The following is a 21,390-nucleotide window of genomic DNA, read 5'->3' as shown; positions in this document are numbered from 1 at the left end:
AAGATCAAGCAACAAAAGAACTCGAGACTTTTCAAAGGAATTTCGAGGAAGATGCGTCAAAAAAAGAGCGGTTGAAGAAGGAATTGGAGGAAGTACATGCGAGGAAACAACAGTCGGTTGCGTCTATTGCTGCTGCAAAAAAGAAGAAACTCGATCGAGCCTCAATTGTCAAGACTTTGACTCACGATAAGTCCTCTTTGGAAGCACGTATGACGACTGCAAAAGAAGAAGCCGGGAAGATCGAACAAGCTGAGAAAGCTTTCACTGAAGCTTCTGAAACTTTGAAGAACTTGCAGTGGCTTCTATGATGTCATTTGTTGTATCTTTTTTTTTGTCTTTGTTTTAGATACGTTTTTCTTTTGACACTTAAGAGTGTGCGTTTTTTTTTAAGGATGAATAATAATAAGTTGAGTTTTTTTTTATATCTCAATCTCATATATTTATTTTGTTTTGTCGTACATAGTTTATACTCTTATGGGCGAGGAGTAAAAGGTTTTTTTTTTGGTGTGGCTGGACTAAGCAAGATGTTTACTTCAACTGCCTACGTACCCATAAAGCACGAACGGATGTACTTTACGAGATCAAGCCAACGTAGTTCGAACAAAACAGAATTGATTTTTTTTCGAGGGTTTGGCCGCACCTAAGTAAAAGGATTTTACTTAAGCTTCCTACGTAGTACGTATCTACAAAGTAACATACTTCGCAGGATCAAGGCAACGTAGTTCCTTAAAGAGATCTTTTTTTTTTTTTTTTTGTTTGGATCGTTTTTTTTTGTGATTTTTTTTTTTGGATTTTTTTTTTTTGGGAAAAACGTTTTTTTTTTGGTGTGCAGTTTAGGCTCGTGGTTAGGGGCTTATTGCAGAATCGTCGTCTTATGCGTAATAGCGCTTCAAAAACTTGGCGTTGATCGGACCAACACGTACTCCTTCACTATCGACAATCTTGTACGCGTCGTTGGTGTACACTTCTTGCACAACATAAGGTCCGTCCCACTTGGAGGTGAATTTACTTCCGGCTTTACGAGGCATTATGACGGGTCTTCGAATTGCCAAGACCATATCGCCAACTTGAAAAGATCTAGGACGAACTTTTTTATTGAACGCCCTTGATAGTCGAGCCTGGTAGCACTCCAATTTTTGTTGCGCATCAAGCCTTTTTTCGTCAAGAGCTTCGAGTTCGGCCAAACGTAGCTTGTCATTTTCACCTTCCGCCAGACCCATTTGAACAGCCATACAAAGAGAAGGAATCTCCAATTCAAGTGGAAGGTCCTCCTCTACTCCGTAAACCAAGGCATAAGGCGTTGACTGGGTAGGAGTTCTATACGTGGTGCGATATGCCCAGAGTGCTTCTCCAAGCCTCTCATGCTAATCACGCTTTGATTTTGAAACCATTTTCTTCAACAGATTGCATAGAGTCTTGTTGAAGGCTTCGGCGAGACCGTTGGCTGGCGCATTATACATTGACGATTTGTGTTGCGCGAACTTGAACTTTTCAATCAAGGCATCCATGAGCTTATTGAAGAAGGGTTTGCCATTATCGGTAATGATGTACCTTGGGACGCCATATCGATATATAGTTTGTGTTCGCACGAAGTCCACGACATTCTCCTTTTTCACTTCTCGAAAGGGAACAGCTTCCGCCCATTTCGAAAAATAATCAGTTCCGGCCAAGATGTATAGATGTCCAGCGGACGACTTATTTGGCAAAGGTCCAACTACATCGAGTCCCCAAGCTTCAAAAGGCCATGATGCGACAGTGGGATGGAGAACCTCCGGCGGTTGATGGATAAAATTTCAATGAAACTGGCATGTGTCACACTTCTTTGCGTAATCCATGCAGTCTTGCACCATCGTAGGCCAGTAAACGCCCATTCTTTTGATTCGGTCGCACAACTTTGGTCCCGATTGGTGAGCACCACATATACCAGCATGAGCTTCCTCCATGGCGTGCCGACCTTCATCTTCATCAAGACATCGTAGCCAAAGTCTATTGAACGATCGGCGATACAATGTCCCTTTGTAGTAGATGAAATGAGAAGAACAACGTCGCACTTCCATCTTATGCCTCGGATCACTTGGCAACTTATTATGCTCCAAGTAGTCAATGATTAGTTGTCGCCAATCTTCTTTGTCAACGACATAAACAGAAATCGCATTTACATCTTCTGTTGAATCGTCATCTTCTGCTTCTGGTAGCACAACCCATCTTTTACAAATTGGAACTGTAGTAGGAACACTTGCCCCCAGTGCCAAAGTGGCTGCGATATTTGCGAGAGCGTCAGCCATCTTGTTGGCACTCCTTGGCACATGATCTAGGAAGAACGAATCAAAATTTTGCAACAAGCGGAAAGCTAGTTTGTGATATGGCACAAGACTATCCTCTTTCACTTCGTATTCACCAAGCAATTGATTAATTATCAACTTAGAATCACCATAGATGTCAAGATATTTGCATCCCATTTCAAGAGCCATTTGTACGCCTATGATCAAAGCTTGATATTCAGCGGCGTTATTTGTGCACAATTCCGGAAGTATGAATGAATATGGCACGCGGTGTTTTTTTTGGCTAAATGAACACGACTCTGGCTCCTGCCCCATTCTGACGAGCGGCTCCATCGAAGTACATCTGCCAAGAAGGAAGCACATCGATGTAGAAAACTTCTTCTCCAGAGAGTTCATCGGAGAAGTTCCACTCTCCCGGAACTGGATGATCCGCTAAGAAATCCGCCAATGCTTGTCCCTTAACAGCTTTCTGTGGCACATAGACTATGTCGTATTGCTTCAAGAGCACGACCCATTTGGCGAGTCGTTCCGAAAGCACTGGCCTTGACAGAATGTGTTTGATCGGATCGGCTTTAGAAATCACGTGCACGGTGTGAGCTTGAAAGTAGTGACGCAACTTTTGGATAGCGAAGATAAGAGTTAAACACATCTTTTCGATGGGCGAATGTTTTAGTTCGGCCCCAACAAGTGTGCGAATCAGATAGTACAAGGCTCTTTCTTTACCGTCCTCATTCTCTTGGGCACACAATGCCCCCATGGAGTGTTCTTGGGCAGAAATGTACAGAATGATCGACTTCCCCGGAATTGGTGCACCTAAGACTGGAGGAGTTGACAAGTATTTCTTGATGTTTTCGAAAGCTTTGCGACAAGATTCGTCCCATTCGAAAGGTGCGCCTTTTTTCATTAGATGACTGAACGGATGACATCGTCCTGCCAAATTGGAAATGAATCGGCGAATGTAAGCTAAACGCCCTTGAAGGCTTCGAAGATCCTTGAGTGTAGACGGCTCAGGCATGTCTTATATCGCCTTGATTTTGGATTGGTCTATCTCAATTCCTCGATGACGGACGATGAAGCCCAAAAATTTACCCGAGCTAACACTGAAAGCGCACTTTAAAGGATTCATCTTGAGTTTACACTTTCGTAGCCTTTCAAAAATTGTTTGTGAAGATATTTCACATGATCAACTCTTTTCTTGGATTTGACAACGAGATCATCGACATAGCATTCAACAATGTCATGCAGCACATCGTCGAATTTTTTTTGCATAGCTCGGTGATACGTAGCCCCCGCATTCTTTAACCCAAAGGGCATCACTTTATAGCAAAATATGTCCTTAGGTGTTCGAAACGCAGTGGCTTCATCATCTTCTGGCGCCATCTGGATTTTATTATACCCAGCGGTACAATCTATGAAGGACAACGCTTCATGTCCTTGTAATACTCCGTATTTATGGTCTTGGGGGTACTCTATCGAGTAGCCCTTACTCTGTCGAGTAGGGGTGTGTCGCAGAATAAAATAGTTTCTGACCTGTTGGGCACTCGATCGAGTAGCTGGGGCACTCGATCGAGTAGGGGGGTACTCGATCGAGTACCTTGGGTACTCGATCGAGTGTCCGGTTTATCGGGGGTTTTTCTCGGGTTTTGTTAATTACGCGATTAAGGTATATAAACATATTCGTCTTTATTCTAAAACACTTTTGCCAAAACCTAAAACCTGTTTAAGAAAGAAAGCAGTTGGTCCTTCCTCCTAATCGCGTTCTTGACAATTCCCGGAGATCAGACGGTCGGTTTGCATCGTAGTTTGTGTCGTTGGATTCCTTGCGTCAAGGGTAAGCTTCTAGCATAATTTTTATAACGTTTTGTTGAGATTAGTGAAACCCTAATTTAGTAATTGGGGGTTTTTATGAATAAGTGATTGAATAGTAGTATTCATGTGTATATGTTAGGAGGAGAGTTCATAGAAGAGGCGTTTTGAGACAGCTGTAGATACCGTCTGCTTGTGTGCTTTCCAGGTAGGATTTCCTACTCAGTATTAGTCCCATAATGGGATATTGGTGATGTGCTGTAGTTAGTTAATTGATTTGTTGATTGTAATTGTGTTTGTGATTGTGGTTGTGTTGTTGATGGTTCTCGAGATGCGTTCTCGGCTGAGTGGGGTCACTTGCGGGAGTGATCTCACGCCCTAGTTTCGCCCTTCGTGGAACCCGCCACGGAAGGGGATGTGCACATTAATGGACAGGGTTATCGCTCGTACGATGAGCGGGGCTTAGGTGGGAACGGCGGTCCCCCACACGGGCGGTAGGTCCAGTGGACGTCGATGATTGAGACGGTTGGTTGGATGTGTGTGTGTGTGTGGCGGTTCAAATTTGTCTGTTTGTCTTATTGTTGTTATCTGTTTTGATTGTGTGATTAGTACGACCCGGTGTTGTTTTGTAAAACCTGCGGTGATCCATTCGGGGATGGTGAGCAGATATTGAGCAGGTATAGAGATGATACGGGATAGTTGGGATGGCCACGACGTGACGATAGAGTCTTCCGCTGTAGTTTAGCTTTTATTCACATTTCAGTTTGAGTAGACAGTTTGGAATAATGTATCGTACTATCAGTTTGGGTTTCAAGGATTGTATTCATTCATTAAACGATTAATAATAAATGTTGTTTCTTTATCGCTGTTGTTTGATTATCATACCTCGGGCAACCGAGATGGTGATGTCTCCATACCTAAGTGGTCCTGGTAAGGCACTCGGAGTATGGGGGTGTTACAAATGGTATCAGAGCGACGATCCTGAAACCTGTAACCAATGAACTTAATGAACGTAGAGAGTCAATTAAAATGAACCCGGGGTAAAAGTTGTAGGAGCTAGTGCAAAGGCTTGGGAGACGTCCTAAAGTCGCAAGGGGTCGCCCTACAACTTTGAACCGGTCACGTGGGGAAAATGTGTTTGAGTCATGTATGTGCTTAGTAACTTGTGCAATAAAGTGATGAAGTGTGTTGAATGTTTGGTGTTGAAATAGGAAGTTGAGCATGTGAAAGAAAATGATATGTGAACATGTTAATGAAATGATAACATGTTGGATGTTTATAATGTGGCTTTAATAGCATGATGAATTGATTTTGTTGATTAGTAGAATAGATGCGTAGCCTATTTGTTAGAATATAATGAGGTTTGATAAAGTTGGCATGTTAGTATACGAATAACATGCGGGTAGCTTGTACGTATTGGGGGTACTTGATCGAGTGAGACTGACTCGATCGGGTAGGTTTTGGCGATTTTGAGTCCAGAAACGAGTTTTGGGGCACTCGATCGAGTAACTAGGGTACTCGATCGAGTAGAAATCACTCGATCGAGTAGCCTAGATACTCGATCGAGTGGGTTAGAGATCAGAAGGTCTGTTAGTTCTGGAGTTTGGGTACTCGATCGAGTACATAGTGGCACTCGATCGAGTAGCCGGTTACTCGATCGAGTGGGTTTGGATACTCGATCGAGTAGGTCTTTGGGCAACGCGTGTTCGTGTTTTGAGGTTTAGTACGCGTGTTTATGTTTATCCCTTTCTTCTATAGCTTCAAGATGCCGCCCAAGAGAAATGCCTTGTACGCGAGAGCCGAGCTTATGACTACGGATGACATCGTTAAGATGTTGGAACACCAAGACGCTCTTACGGAGACCCTGAAGAGAGTGAATGAAGACAAGGATAAGAGTAAGGAGAAGGAGGTTGACCATGCTAAAGTCGGCCTCTATATCGCGAGGTTTAACCCGAAGGAGTACAAGGGGGTTGAGGAGCCTAACCATCTTGATAGTTGGGTGAGGGAGATGGAGAACGTACTAGATTTAGTTCGTTGTCCCGATGAGATGAGGGTGGATCAAGCTGCATTTTATCGAGGGAGGCGGCAAGTGGTGGGACTCGGTGAAAGTGAGTGCCAAGGAGTTATATACCAACCAGGGGTTACCCTATACCTTGGGAGGAGTTTCGTAGGGGTCATGAGGAAGGAGTTCGTGCGTAACATGTGAGGAGTAAGTTGAGGGAGGAGTTCGACAAGTTTAAGATGACGGTGAGATGTCGTGGCGAGTACTACGGGCGTTCAATGAGAAATCCAGATATGCGGAGGACATGGGTTTGAGTGAGGAGAATCTTGCTTTGAGGTTTGAGAGAGGGCTAACCACGACAATCATGGATAAGTTACCCGTGGGAGTCCTTGCGATGTGAAGGAAGCATATGAGAGGGCCGGGAGAGCTGAGAGGCTAGTGGAGATGGCTAAGGAGAGGTTAGGTGGAGAGAAGAGGAAGTCGGAGAGCGAGGGTGGTGGCCAATCTAATTTCAAGAAAGGCAACCACAATCAATCTAAGGGGTTTTCTTAAGGTCCGGTTTAGTCTTTGGAGCATCCTTTGGGAGAGGTCGTGGAAGTGTGAGCAACAAATGGGAGTGACTGCTTCGGTTGTGGTGGCGTAGGCCACAAGAGACATGAGTGCACAAGTGCACCGGGATCTTTCCGAGAGACTGCGCGAGCTTCGCGAGCAACGAGACCGGCGGGATCATGGCCAAACCGTGGAGGTCGAGCTACCGAGTGGAGGCAACCGCAACGGCGGTAATTCTTATGCGAAGACACCGATGAACAACAACAACAATCAAGGGTCGGGTGCTAAGCCGACCGCATCGCCAAGATCTTGTCCGGGAGGTGGGCGAAGTCAAGTGGCAAGTCGTTCATGATGGACAAGAAAGCGGTGAGGAGGACGAGCACGTTATCACCGGTACATTTCTTGTTAATGGCGTTCCTACGTTTGTTTTGTTTGATTCGGGGCTTCTCAGTCGTTTGTGTCTTCGAGTCATGTAAAGCAGTTGGGTTTGAGGGTATATGAGTCTGTTAGGGAGCAAGTTTTCATACCCTCAGGTGAGTCTGTATCGTGTGGGAGGTTGTTTAGGGATGTGTCCTTGATAGTTGGGCAAGTTGATTTCCCTGTAGACTTGCTAGAGTTTCCTTTTAATGGTTTTGAGATGATAGTTGGGATGGATTGGTTAGGAAAGTATAAAGCTAAGATAGATTGTCATCAAAAGAAAGTGTCCCTACGAGGTCCTAAGGGAGTTAGTGTGTCTTACCGTGGGTTTCTAGTCAAACCCAAAGTTAAGTTGATTGCATTGTCGCTTTGAAGTCGTATCGAGAGGAAGGGATGTCCTCTGCTTTTGTGCCATGTGAGAGATGACCGGATAGAGAGCCCGGAATTGAGGAGATACCGTGGTGGGAGAGTATGCGAGATGTCTTTCCGAGGAAATTCCGGGGTTGCCACCGAAGAGGGAGATAGATTTCACCGTTGAGTTGAAGCGAGGGACGGGGCCAATCTCTAAGGCACCGTACCGTATGGGTCCTAAGGAGATGGAGGAGCTTAGGAAGCGATTGGATGAGTTGATAGAGAAGGGATACATTAGACCAAGTGTATCGCCTTGGGGAGCACCAATTCTTTTCGTGAAGAAGAAGGATGGAACTTTGAGGTTATGCATAGATTACAGGGAGCCGAACCGTGTGACGATAAAGAACAAGTATCCTTTGCCAAGGATAGATGACCTGTTTGATCGGTTGAGTGGTGCAACGGTCTTTTCTAAGATCGATTTGAGGTCCGGGTACCATCAGGTGAAGATTAGAGATGTGGACATACCGAAGACAACCTTCACGTCGAGGTATGGCCATTATGAGTATGTGGTGATGCCGTTTGGGTTGTCCAATGCGCCGCGGTGTTTATGGATTTGATGAATAGGATCTTTAGACAGTTCTTGGACCAGTTCGTGGTGGTGTTTATCGATGATATCTTAGTCTACTCAAAGACTAAGGAGGAGCATGAGGAGCATCCGAGGATCGTGTTGCAGACGTTGAGAGATCATGAGTTGTATGCTAAGTTGTCCAAGTGTGAGTTTTGGTTGGAGAAAGTTGCTTTTAAGGGCATGTAATCTCTAAAGATGGGGTAGCTGTGGATCCGGCGAAGATTGAGGCAGTGACAAAGTGGGAAGCACCAAAGAATGTTGCTGAGGTGAGGAGTTTCTTGGGTTTAGCTGGATACTATAGGCGGTTCGTGAAAGATTTCTCCAAGATAGCTAGACCGATGACGGCGTTGATGAGGAAAGAGAAACGGTTTTCGTTGGGATGAGAGTTGTGAGAAGGCGTTCCAAACATTAAAGGAGCGTTTGACCACGCTCTCTGTCCTAGCATTACTGAAGGAAGCGAGAATTTCGAGGTTTTTACGGATGCCTCGAAGAATGGGTTGGGGTGTGTGTTGATGCAGAATGGTAAAGTGATCGCCTATGCTTCTAGGCAGTTGAAGCCTTATGAGGAGAATTACCCTACTCATGACCTGGAGTTGGGTGCGGTGGTGTTTGCTCTCAAGATTTGGAGGCACTACCTTTATGGAGCAATTTTTAAGGTATTTTCTGATCACAAGAGTCTCAAGTACATCTTCACGCAGAAGGAGTTGAACATGAGACAGAGGAGGTGGATGGAGCTGATTGGTGATTACGACATGGAAATCATCTACCATGAAGGAAAGGCCAACGTTGTAGCTGATGCTTTGAGTAGGAAGAGTGTACATTCTTTGTGTACAGCTCTATCTTTGATGAGGCTGAGGGATGAGGTAGCGAGCTTTGGGATTCACATGTTGCAGAAAGGAGATGCCATGGGTGATATGACAGTACACATGGAGTTTTATGATGATATTCGAGGTAAGCAGGCTTTGGATCCTAAGTTAGTGGAGTGGAAAGCTGGAGTAGAGAAAGGGACGGTGTCCCGGTTTTCCATTCATACAGATGGTAGCTTGAGGTTTGATGGTAGGTGGTGTGTTCCTAATGACGAGGAGTTGAAAAAGACAATCATGACAGAAGCGCATTGCACACCATATTCAGTTCATCCGGGTGGTGACAAGCTTTACAAAGATTTGAAGAAAACGTTTTGGTGGCCTGGGATGAAGAAAGAGACAGCTGAGTTTGTGTCCCGTTGTTTGACATGCCAGAGAGTAAAAGGGGAACAGAGAAGACCACAAGGTAAGGTTCAATCCTTGGAGGTGCCTGAGTGGAAGTGGGAATCCATTTCCATGGATTTCATTGTGGGTTTACCTAAGAGTCAACAAGGTAACAATATGATTTGGGTGATAGTAGATCGTCTAACCAAGTCGGCTCACTTTGTTCCAATGAAAGATACATGGACTAAGGCACAATTGGCTATGGCCTATCGAAAGAACGTGCTTAAGTTACATGGAGTCCCTAAGGACATAGTGTCTGACAGAGATGCGAGGTTTATATCGAGGTTTTGGAAGGAGTTGCAGGAATCGTTGGGAACAGCTTTGAAGATGAGTACAGCATTTCATCCTGCGACAGATGGGCAGACCGAGAGAACAATCAAGACCTTGGAGGATATGTTGAGAGCGTGTGTGATGGATTTCGGTGGTAGGCCGGGAGCGAGAGGTTAGACTTGATAGAGTTTTCTTACAATAACAACTATCACACTAGTATTGGTATGGCACCGTTTGAGGCTTTGTATGGGAGGAGATGTAGAAGTCCAATCTGTTGGGACGACAGTCTTGAGGTGGTTTTAGGACCAGAGATGGTACATGAGATGGTGGAACAGTTAAGATGATCGGGGAACGGATGAGAGCAAACTCGGGATCGACGAAGAGTTATGCGGATCTACATCGTCGGGACATAGAGTTTCAGGTTGGGGACAAGGTTCTTCTAAAAGTGTCTCCTATGCGCGGAGTTATGAGATTTGGGAAGAAAGGCAAGCTAAGTCAGAAGTTTATAGGGCCTTATGAGATCTTAGAGCGAGTTGGGGAAGTGGCTTATCGTTTGGCGTTACCAGCTGCTTTGGAGAGAGTACATAATGTGTTTCATGTATCGCAGCTGCGGAAGTATGTGAGTGACCCGTCACATGTGTTGGAGGCAGAGAGCTTAGAGCTGGATGAGTCTTTATCGTACCTTGAGGTGCCTAAGCAGATCCTAGACCGAAAAGTTAGAAAGACCAGGAGTGGTGAGACAGTGTTGCTTAAGATCCTTTGGTTTAACCATGAGACCGAGGAAGCTACATGGGAGGCGGAGGATATCATGAAAGAGCGTTACCCTTTCCTTTTTGATCAGGTATGTATGGTTACGGGGACGTAACCTTGTTTCTTTTAGGGGGGTAGGAGATGATCGCGAGAGTTTTTAAGGGTTTTTGCACCCCTTGTATATGTTGTGACGGTATGTTGTCGGGATAAGTTGGGTTAGGTAGCATGTTTTACGTTGTGTTTATTTTGACCTTCGAGTCGGGAAGCTTATGGGAGCACCTTTGTTTTGGTAGTGGTTTGAACTTCGGGGACGAAGTTCCTTTTAAGGAGGGAAGACCGTAATACTCCGTATTTATAGGTCTTGGGGTACTCTATCGAGTAGCCCTTACTCTGTCAGTAGGGGTGTGTCGCGAGAATAAAATAGTTTCGACTGTTGGGCACTCGATCGAGTAGTCAGGGGCACTCGATCGAGTAGGGGTACTCGATCGAGTACCTTGGGTACTCGATCGAGTGTCCTAGGTTTATCGGGGTTTTTCTCGGGTTTTGTTAATTACGCGATTAAGGTATATAAACATATTCGTCTTTATTCTAAAACACTTTTGCCAAAACCTAAAACCTGTTTAAGAAAGAAAGCGAGTTGGTCCTTCCTCCTAATCGCGTTCTTGACAATTCCGGAGATCGAGACGGTCGGTTTGCATCGTAGTTTGTGTCGTTGGATTCCTTGCGTCAAGGGTAAGCTTCTAGCATAATTTTTATAACGTTTTGTTGAGATTAGTGAAACCCTAATTTAGTAATTAGGGGTTTTTATGAATAAGTGATTGAATAGTAGTATTCATGTGTATATGTTAGGAGGAGAGTTCATAGAAGAGGCGTTTTGAGACAAATTGTAGATACCGTCTGCTTGTGTGCTTTCCAGGTAGGATTTCCTACTCGGTATTAGTCCCATAATGGGATATTGGTGATGTCTTTGTAGTTAGTTAATTGATTTGTTGATTGTAATTGTGTTTGTGATTGTGGTTGTGTTGTTGATGGTTCTCGAGATGCGTTCTCGGCTGAGTGGGGTCACTTGCGGGAGTGATCTCACGCCCTAGTTTCGCCCTTCGTGGAACCCGCCACGGAAGGGGATGTGCACATTAATGGACAGGGTTATCGCTCGTACGATGAGCGGGGCTTAGGTGGGAACGGCTGCGGTCCCCCATCGCGGGCTGGTCCAAAGGACGGTCGATGATTGAGACGGTTGGTTGGATGTGTGTGTGTGTGTGGCGGTTCAAATTGTCTGTTTGTCTTATTGTTGTTATCTGTTTTGATTGTGTGATTAGTACTGACCCCGGTGTTGTTTTGAAAACCTGCGGTGATCCATTCGGGGATGGTGAGCAGATATTGAGCAGGTATAGAGATGATACGGGATAGTTGGGATGGCCACGACGTGACGATAGAGTCTTCCGCTGTAGTTTAGCTTTTATTCACATTTCAGTTTGAGTAGACAGTTTGGAATAATGTATCGTACTATCAGTTTGGGTTTCAAGGATTGTATTCATTCATTAAACGATTAATAATAAATGTTGTTTCTTTATCGCTGTTGTTTGATTATCATACCTCGGGCAACCGAGATGGTGATGTCTCCATACCTAAGTGGTCCTGGTAAGGCACTCGGAGTATGGGGGTGTTACAGTCCTGTCGTAGCATCGATCATGATCTCTGTGACAGAAAGTGGAAAATCGTCTTTTGGGCAAGCATCATTCAAGTCTCGAAAGTCGACACAAATACGAAGCTGCCCATTCTTCTTTCTCACGAGGACAATGTTAGCAATCCACGTAGGGTACTTGACTTCCCTTATGAAGCCTGCATCGATCAATTTGTTTACTTCTGCTTCAATTTCTGGCAACATTTTTGACCGAAATCGTCTTCGTGGCTGCTTCTTCGGAGAAACGCCTTTCCGTATGACAAGTCGATGAACTGCGATCTTTAGACTTAGGCCAGGTATTTCTTTGTAGCTCCAGGCGAACACATCTTTATATTCAGAGAGAAGATTGACATACTCTATTTTCTCTTGCTCCGTTAGAAGGGCACTTACAAAGACGGATCGTGGCTCTTCACTTGTGCCTAAGTTGATTTCTTCCAAGTCGTCAACCGTTGCTTGGACACCATCTTCGAGAGTTTTAGGAGTTTCACCAACTTCTATCTCATCATCCGAATCGTGACACTCTTGTGCCATCACGTGGTTGGACGCAACAAAATCCTGAGCGATTCTCCTACGACTCGACTCCTTCTGTGGATTTGTGAAAACGATGGTGCGTCCTTTTGTTTTTAGTGACCCATCCATAGTTATTTCTACTTCAAGATGACGTTTCATTCACGAGGGAATGACACTATGGGTATCTTTGTTGAGGTCGACTGCAACATGTGTCTTCAAGGACTTCTTCTGCTTTCGTCGACGTCTCTTTTGTACCTTTGAGCAATCGATGCGACTGAAGACTGATTTCTTTACCTCATTTCCTCCGATGCGAGTGAACACTGACGCATTTGGCCTTTGCTGTTGAGAACCTACCGCTAAATGCACACAGGTGTTTTCTTCCCTTTCTCCCAATCTGTTGAACACAGAAGAGCGAGGCGTAGAAGTTGGTTGTCCCAACCTGTCGAAAACAGACCTTCGTGGCAACATTTCCGTATTATCGCCTTCACTTTCTGCCAGTTCTGCCACAATATATTGTGACGACACTTACTTCTCTTTGCGTCGTACAGAAATTCTAATGGGCTCAGGATGTGAAAATCCAATACCAGCCCTTCCGACTTCAAGCTTGTTCCCTTGTTGATGCAATTTCTTTTGCGTTTGATTCAGACCATACGGGGTAACTTCAATCACTTTCCCTAATGGGGTTGGATTTTCAAAATCATATCCTAACTTCGACATGAGCTTTTAAGCATTTGGATCGAATCGTCCCTTGGTTGACTCTTTGGTAGTGCTTGATCCTCTTTCATTAAGGCTTTCGTGAATCCGGACAATGGTTGTTTACTCGCCACAAGGCAATCTGTTCGTGTAACCGGAACAATGACCTTCTCCTTCAAGGTTTGAAGATTGTCTTCATTGATTGTTCTAGTTGATGTAGATGCCTCTTCTCACGGTGTATACTCTGTGAAATGCGCCTCTCCATTTTTACGTTTTGATTTCGGCACGTACTTAAAGATTGGCGTTGCTTTCGGCATGGTTGAAGTAACTTTCTTCGTAGACGAATTCAAATTTGTTTGATTGGTCTTTATCAAGATGTTTTCACGCTGTTCAACCACCATCAATTCTTTTGCGGCCGGAATTTTGATGTCGTCAACCTTCTTCGGAACTTTGGTCCCTGTTGAAAGGATCATTGAAGGCAATATCTCGCTTGGCGTCACCTCTTCGTAGAATCGAGCATCATCAAAATAAGACTCCACCGTTGAAAAGGGCTTCACATCACCATTTATCTTCCTTTCGCCATCTCTATAATATTTCAGGCATTGATGTAGAGTGGATGCCACGACACTGTTTTCGTGAAGCCAAGGTCGACCAAGCAACAACTTGTACGACATTTTGGCATCGATCACATGAAAAAGCGTGGTGGATGACATATCTCCCATCACGAGTTCGACGCGAATCATGCCAATTGCTCTTTGCCCACCGAGATTGAAGCCTTGAATCATCAAATGACTTTTGGCGAGTTCATTTACCGAAATCCCAAGCTCTTCCATAGTGACTTTCGGCATTATGTTGACGGTTGAGCCTCCGTCCACTAATATGCAGCCCACCTTCTTTTCTCGAATGTATCCTGACACAAACAAAGGGCGATTGTGCAACTTTGATCCCAGTAACAAATCTTCATCGGTAAATCCGAGAGCAACATTACAAGCAACACATTTCTTCGATTGATCTGCCGGCTCTCCTGCAGCTTTAAGCTTATCAGCATACGCCTCGGGTTGAAGAATCGCTAAAGACAATTGTTGACGCATCTCTTCAGGTAAGTGAAACATTTGTTGCCATCCCATGCGTGAAGGTAACGCATCTAGTATTGCATCAATCTTCGCATCCTTGTCCAACTCCGATGGGGATTCTTTATTCACGGCATCTTCATCACGATCTTCCTCGATGACGACAGAAGACACGATGTTCACCGAAACTTTAGTAAGGTAGGACTTAGGGATATAGTCTCCTAATGTATTAACTTGACGTAACTTCGACTTGGCTTTCTTAGGCGATGTTACATCTTGTGGAGACTTCAAAACGGTCCTCCTATCATCTTTGTATGACGATCTTGTTACTTGCTGGCGAGTCGTTCTTCGATGTTGGGATGCTGACTCTTGCCTGTTTTGCTTCTTTTGTCGTCACCTAGTCACAAGGGTCCACCCTTCATCGTCTTCCTTTTGATTTTGATCCTCGGAAGTTGTTGATATGATGGACTTAGACTCGATGGGCGTGACGACGCTTACCGGCTCAAGAGTTCCGAATTGAATCATCCATGCACATTCTTCGCTTGTAGAATGAGGATGTGGCTTATGACTATCGGTAACCACTTGTGCTACAATGCAATTGGACTCAGCGACATCATCTAGATCCAAGAGAATTTTTCCTTCTTCGGCCAAACGCATGATTTTCTCCTTGAGGGTTATGCATTTCTCCAATGGATGACTAACAACCCTATGGTTCGACAATACTTCGGATCGGTCGTGCGTCCAGCTTCACTTGGTCGTTTAGATTCGGGAAGCTCGATCACCTTCTTTTCTAACAGATCATCTAACATTCCTGCTAGATCGGAATCTGGAAGAGGGTATTTCTTTTGCTCAAGCTCTTTCAGAGTCGGTCGTGTCTTCCGCGCATTCTTTGAATAGGTTGTCGCCTTTGTTTCTATTTTAGGTCGCGCCGAGATTTTCACCGGGTTGGAAGTAGAAACTGCCATTACCTCCTTTGAAGTGCTCTTGGACGCCTTGTCGTTTTTCTTATACTCTTTTCTCTCCATCTTGGGTTCTGAACGAGTAAAAAGTCGTCCTCTATGGCTAGCGATAGTAATCTCCATGTTGTGAGCTCGAGTGGCTAAATCTTGGAATGTTATTGGCTTGTTGCCTTGGAGAATGTAGACTAATTCCAGATTCATTCCTTGGATACACATTTCAATAGCAGAAGTCTCTGACAGACGGTCTTTGCACTCGAGGCTTAACGCGCGCCACCTACTGATGTAGTCGATAACGGGTTCGTCCTTCCATTGCTTCGTGTTAGTGAGTTCCGTCATGCTTACGATACGTCTGGTACTGTAGAAGCAATTAATGAACTCTTTTTCCATCTGGTCCCAACTGTCGATTGACTCGGCACTTAAATCCGTATACAAATCAAAAGCAATCCCCTTCAGAGATCGAACGAATTGCTTGACAAGGAGATCACCATTAGTGCCGGCAGTGTTACAAGTTTCAACGAAATGGGCGATGTGTTGCTTGGGATTGCCCTTTCCATCAAATTGCTGAAACTTCGGTGATTGGTAGCCAATAGGCATCCTCAAATAATCAATCCTTTTACTATATTGCTTGAAGTAACGGTGTTTGTCGACGGAGTGAAAGTTTCCATCGAACTGACTTTTGAAAGCCTCCGCAATCATCTTATGGACGTCTTTGGCCGTAAATAACTTAGCCTTGTCACAATCATCATCTTCGTCATAGACATCTTCGCTATCACTGCTTTGAAACGAGAGGGTGGCCAACTTCTCCAACCTTTTCGTCAAGGCGGCGATCTGTTTGGTTTTCTCTTCGTTTTCTTTTCTGAGTTCGTCGAGAATAGCTTTCATTTTGTTGAGTTGTTCCTCCATATTGTCGCCCTCAACAACCATGACGGGTGCAACCATGGAGTATGACCGTTGGCTCGACATCTCATGATTACTCCTTCGCGGCGACGATGGAGACGAACCGGTGCTACTGTGGCCACCATTCTCGGTGAACAGTTCAAACAACGGGCCGTTGTGAATAGTCGTCCTTTCAAAAGCATCGCACACCTTCTCCCGAAACGATGATGAGATAAATTGAGGCGCATCAACTTGGACGTGAGAAAAAGAATCGAGCACGGGACGTCCATATGGCCTAGAGTCGCCGACACCATATGACTCCTTGAACGCATTGGCGGTGACGTTGGACGTGCGAGGCCTCGTAGGCACAGATGCAGAACGGAGTCTCGCTGCAGCGGAACGGATGAGGATGGATCTAGTCCTGCTCCTTGTAGAAACACCAATGGGCGATCTGTCAAGAGAGTCACCGAGACGGGTTGAGATTTCACCGTCAGATCTGGATGTCATCCCCTTTGACATGGCGACGATATTTCTGGAGGCCATTGAAACAATTGTTGTTGAACTTGATTATGCGGAAAAAAGAGATGAGTAGTAGAGATGTCCCACCGAGCGTGCCAAATTTGTAGCAACAAATTTGTGTAAATCTGCAAACAAGTAGAGAAAACACAAAAGAATGCGACAAAATAATAATTTTATTAATTTAAAGATTTCGGGTACAATCTTCTAGTTATTCTACTGATTCGATTTCCGCACTTGGATGAATATGAGGGTCTTGATTTGAAGACTTGATTCTCCTTGGATGAATTTGATTTGTTTCTCTTCAGTTGACGATGATGAACGCTTGATGTCGGATCGAAGAGTAGTTTTTTTTTCTCTAGCTTTTCTCTTGGAAGAGGATTTTTGTAGAGAGGGTTTCTTTGTAGAGAGTTTTTGTTTGGAGTGTGATTTTCTTTGTAATTTTCTGATTAGCCTCAAAATGAGAGCTAATGTTTGTATTTATAGAAAAAGGAAGGGTTTGGTTTCCACCCTAAATGGACTTGGTAGTCTTGGCATTTTTATAATGGACTTGGTAGTCATTTTGGCCCATTTGAATGTATTTGACCCATTTAGTGAGTTTGACTCGTTTGTCGGATTTTATCACTTTAGAGAGTCGAACCCGACTAAAATAATTAAAATGGACTACTTTATTTAAATTTCGTCCAAATTAATTGCATTATTTTGTATTTCCTTTGACGAGTCAATATTTTGACCTTTGACTTCCGACGTGGCAACATTTTGACTTTTGACTTTCGACGTGGCACTTGTATAATTTTTACTTGTCTACAGGTGGTTGTCGGTCGCCGCCTATTAGAGAGGCGGTTGTCAGTCGCGTATCAGTGCTGTGGTGATGGTTTTCTTGTGTCATTGGTGGAGTGGTGGTATTGTCAGAAGAGTTTGGTTGGTTTTATCACTTTATGGGATGAGGGAAGAGAAAGAGATTTTAGTTGGGTTTCTACAATATGAATTCAGAAAAGTTGTGATTTTGATTTTTTTTTTTTTTAATAAAGGGTCCAAGGGTCGGGTATGGGTCTCATAACTTAGACCCGGACCCGAACCCGAAATATTTTCTTAAGACCCATACCCGACCCATACCCATTGGGTCTGAAAAAATGAGACCCATACCCGACCTATTAGGGTCCGACCCTCAGGGTCTGGGTCGGGTCCCCGACCGACTGCCATCCCTAACTCCAACTATATATAATGTCATTTTTACGCGATCTGAGCTCGAAAACTGAAGCTCAACAACAATTGAAATTAAATAAAGATATCAATTGAAAATTCAAGTATGTTCATCCCACATCACTATCTTGTTTTTCATTTTTTATGTTTTTGAATACCACTGTCATATTTTTTCTGGAATTTCAAACTGTGAAATTTTGATTTTGATGATTGACAAATTGTTTGAGGTTGATCTTCTTATGATAAAGTTGTAAGAAATTTGAGAAGTGCCAACCGACTCATCTGTGTTTTTTTGCCTCTCTTTATAGATCAGTAAGAATTTCGCAAAATTAGTCTTAGTTAACGAAGACAGTAGCATGTGTTCATACATAAATGAAAAGGGAAAATAAGAGAGGAAGAGATTAATATTTTTGTGTTTGAAGAATAAACGACTGACGATATTTAATTTCATGTTAATTTTTTATTTATTTATTTAACTTAATCCATTCTAGTCATTTTTCCGGTGTCATGTCAACTTTTTCCGGCGAGAAATTTACTCGAATCTCTCTAATTGGGCTTAATTGCACGTTGGGTATAACTAATGGGGCTAATTTGCACTAGTAGAAAGTTGTGGGGCTAATTTGCACGTAGTGGCAAACGTTTGGGGCTTATTTGCCACTTCCCCGGTTTAACTAGGTTCTAATTTTATATACGAGTAAATATATTTTAAATTTAAATAAGCGAATAATTCAGACGGGGAGTAATAAAAAATCATCATTTCAATTTCATTCACCCAGAAAAAGTTTAATACTCCGTGAGTTATTAGCTAGCGGCAATGTTATATAGGATAGTACTCCGTATTTAACTAGTATAGATCCTTTGCGCGGTATTTTAGATAGAAACATTAAAGATAATAATAATAATAATAATAATAATAATAATAATAATAATAATAATAATAATAATAATAATAATAATAATAATAATAATAATAATAATAATAAACCGATATTTAACTCAATTTGAAATTTAATTGTAAATTTATTATTATTAATATTTTGTATTAACGGTGGAAAATGGAAAGTTCAATATAATCCAGATGTAAATATAATATAATGAAAGCTCAATAACAGATATGATATAATAAAAGCACAATTACAGATATGATATAATAAAAGCCCAATTATAGCCAAATTCATTTAAGCGGGAAAATTTTGGAGAAGTCATATTCTTTTAGTATAAGGGGGATTTGTTGTACTCTTTAAGAGTAGTTCCGAGGGACATTCCGAGACAATTGTTTGGCTTGATGCAGCAGGATATTGGCGGAGTTTCGTGGCCAAGACTAGTACCTTTATAATTGTGTTTAGCATAGTTCCTTTCCTTTTGCGTTCCTAGTTTGTTCTCTTCCTTATTTCTGGGTTTTCCCGCTTCATTTCACCCAAAAAAAAAAAGAGACTAATATGGGAATGAGTGAATGACAAACTTTTGTCACGTCTATGATAGACCTTTCCAGTTGGTCTATCTTAAAACGGCCATATCCGTTTTAAGAGAGACCAACTAGAAAAGGTGTAAATTAGTGGATTCAAGTAGATTGGTCTATTATCAAAACTTCAAAAGTTCATAAACTATGTATTTGACCCATTTAACACATGTTTCGTTTAAAGTTCACATCAACTCTGGTGCATATCTTGTTACTGCATCGTCTCACATTCCTCATATCCTGTTACAATTTGAGTTGCTTTTCGAGATAGGATTCTTTCCGCATTCTCCTTCAATAGGAATAATTAAGGTCTTTTGTGTTAAGGTAAGCTCTGCGGAAAGTGCCAGTCCTTCCCGATATAAGTCAATAGGGGGTCAGATCGAATAGGCGAGCCAACAAGATAGTAAGAACGGCTGATAGATACGTTGTAATATAAGATGATCCCTTTTGATAGTAATACTGCTACAACACTAGAATTGGCTTGTAGAGCTGGATTCAAACTTAACATTCCACAATATATGTTGGAATGTGACTTGATAGTCGCATCTGGAATTATGTTGGAGTAGGATGAATATCGATGAAGGAAGACGGAGTTGGGCCAAGTGACTTGCTTGGACTTTTTCGGGTTGTTTTGTTTTATGGCAGTTTTCTTAATAGTTTCCTATTCCCTTTTGTATTAGGTTAATTTGTGGGTTTACTATATAAACACCCACAATTACCTATCTTAGGTTCAAGGAGAGAAAAGAGAGCTAAAACACAGTGAGTTTTCTAGAGAGGCAGTTCTTGAAAAACTCGGAAGTTCATCGTTGTATCTGTATTTCTCCATACATAGTGAAATTGATCCCTTGCCCCTGTGGACGTAGCTATCACCTTGATAGTGAACCACGTAAATCTTTGTGTTCAATCTTTATTGCTTTTGTTATCGTTTACACGACGCTTCCGCACAACAAGTGGCACCGAGCCGGTTCGTGATCCGGAGGGGAGACGATGACCGAATCAACGATGAGGGTTGAAAAGTTTACTGGGAAGAATTCATTCACGCTATGGCAGATAAAGATGAGTGCTTTGTTGAAACAACAAGGAATTTGGAAACCGCTCTCAAAGAAGAAGAGCGAGGCTGATGCTGCATCGGGCGCACCTTCGGATGCCGAAGTGCTTATGGAGGAAAAGGCTCATTCCACCATCTTGCTGAGCCTCGCAGACGATATAATCGCAGAGGTTGTGGAACAAACAACGGCGCTAGGATTATGGAAGAAATTGGAGGCGTTATACATGACAAAATCGCTTACAAATAAACTTCATTGAAAAAATGTTTGTTTGCCCTAAGAATGCAAGGAGGTACGTCACTTAGAGATCATCTTGAAAAGTTTAACATCAGTATTATTAGAACTGCGTAATATAGATGTTAAAGTAGAAGATGAGGATGCTGCATTGTTACTGCTGGTTTCTTTGCCAGATAGTTTTGAGAATTTTGTTGAAACTTTTGTGGTGGGTAGAGAAACGGTGACCCTAGAGGAAGTGAAGTCAGCACTTCATTCTAGGGAGTTGCGTCAAAAGGCAACGGCAGACGTTGGTGACAGTTCAGGTTCGGGATTGGTGGCTAAGTCGAATAAAAAGTGGTCGAGAAGGGAAAGGCCAAGTCTTCTCAAGTAAGTACTAGCACTGATTCAGGTCCTATAATTTGTTACAAATGTAAAGAACCAGGGCATAAGCGTTTTCAATGTCCTCTGTTAAAGGGCAAGAATAATGCTGCGGCAGTTGTACAAAGTAAGGCGAAAGACTACGATTCTGAAGGGGACTACGCTCTTACAGTGGGTGATACATGCTCTAAGGATCGTTGGATTCTTGATTCGGGTTGCTCTTATCACATGTGTCGTCATAGAAATTGGTTCTATACTTATGAGTCATTTGATGGTGGTCACGTTGTCGTTGGCAACAACGCTACTTGTAAGGTGATTGGTATTGGATCAATTAGGATTCGGACGGGTGAAGGAAAAATTCGTACTTTGCACAAAGTTCGTCATGTTCCAGGATTGGGTAAAAACTTGTTATCACTTGGTGTCTTAGATGATAAGGGATTTCGGTTTTCAGGCTCTAAAGGGGAATTGACGATCTGGA

The 21,390-nt window shown here is 43.1% G+C and overlaps 1 protein-coding gene across 1 annotated transcript; it reads right to left on the bottom strand.

Moving 5' to 3' along the window:
- Window positions 1–872: 872 nt before the first annotated feature.
- Window positions 873–2,471, bottom strand: LOC141600898 (uncharacterized). The gene is made up of 3 exons (XM_074421157.1): window positions 1,925–2,471; window positions 1,389–1,732; window positions 873–1,304 (listed from the first exon to the last, which is right to left on the bottom strand). The coding sequence occupies exons 1-3, from the start codon at window positions 2,469–2,471 to the stop codon at window positions 873–875; spliced, it is 1,323 nt and encodes a 440-aa protein (XP_074277258.1).
- Between the last annotated feature and the right edge of the window lie 18,919 nt (window positions 2,472–21,390).

The sequence above is a fragment of the Silene latifolia genome, chromosome 9, assembly GCF_048544455.1.
Source record: "Silene latifolia isolate original U9 population chromosome 9, ASM4854445v1, whole genome shotgun sequence".
Lineage (NCBI taxonomy): Eukaryota > Viridiplantae > Streptophyta > Magnoliopsida > Caryophyllales > Caryophyllaceae > Silene > Silene latifolia.
This window is presented reverse-complemented; position numbering and strand designations above follow the sequence as displayed.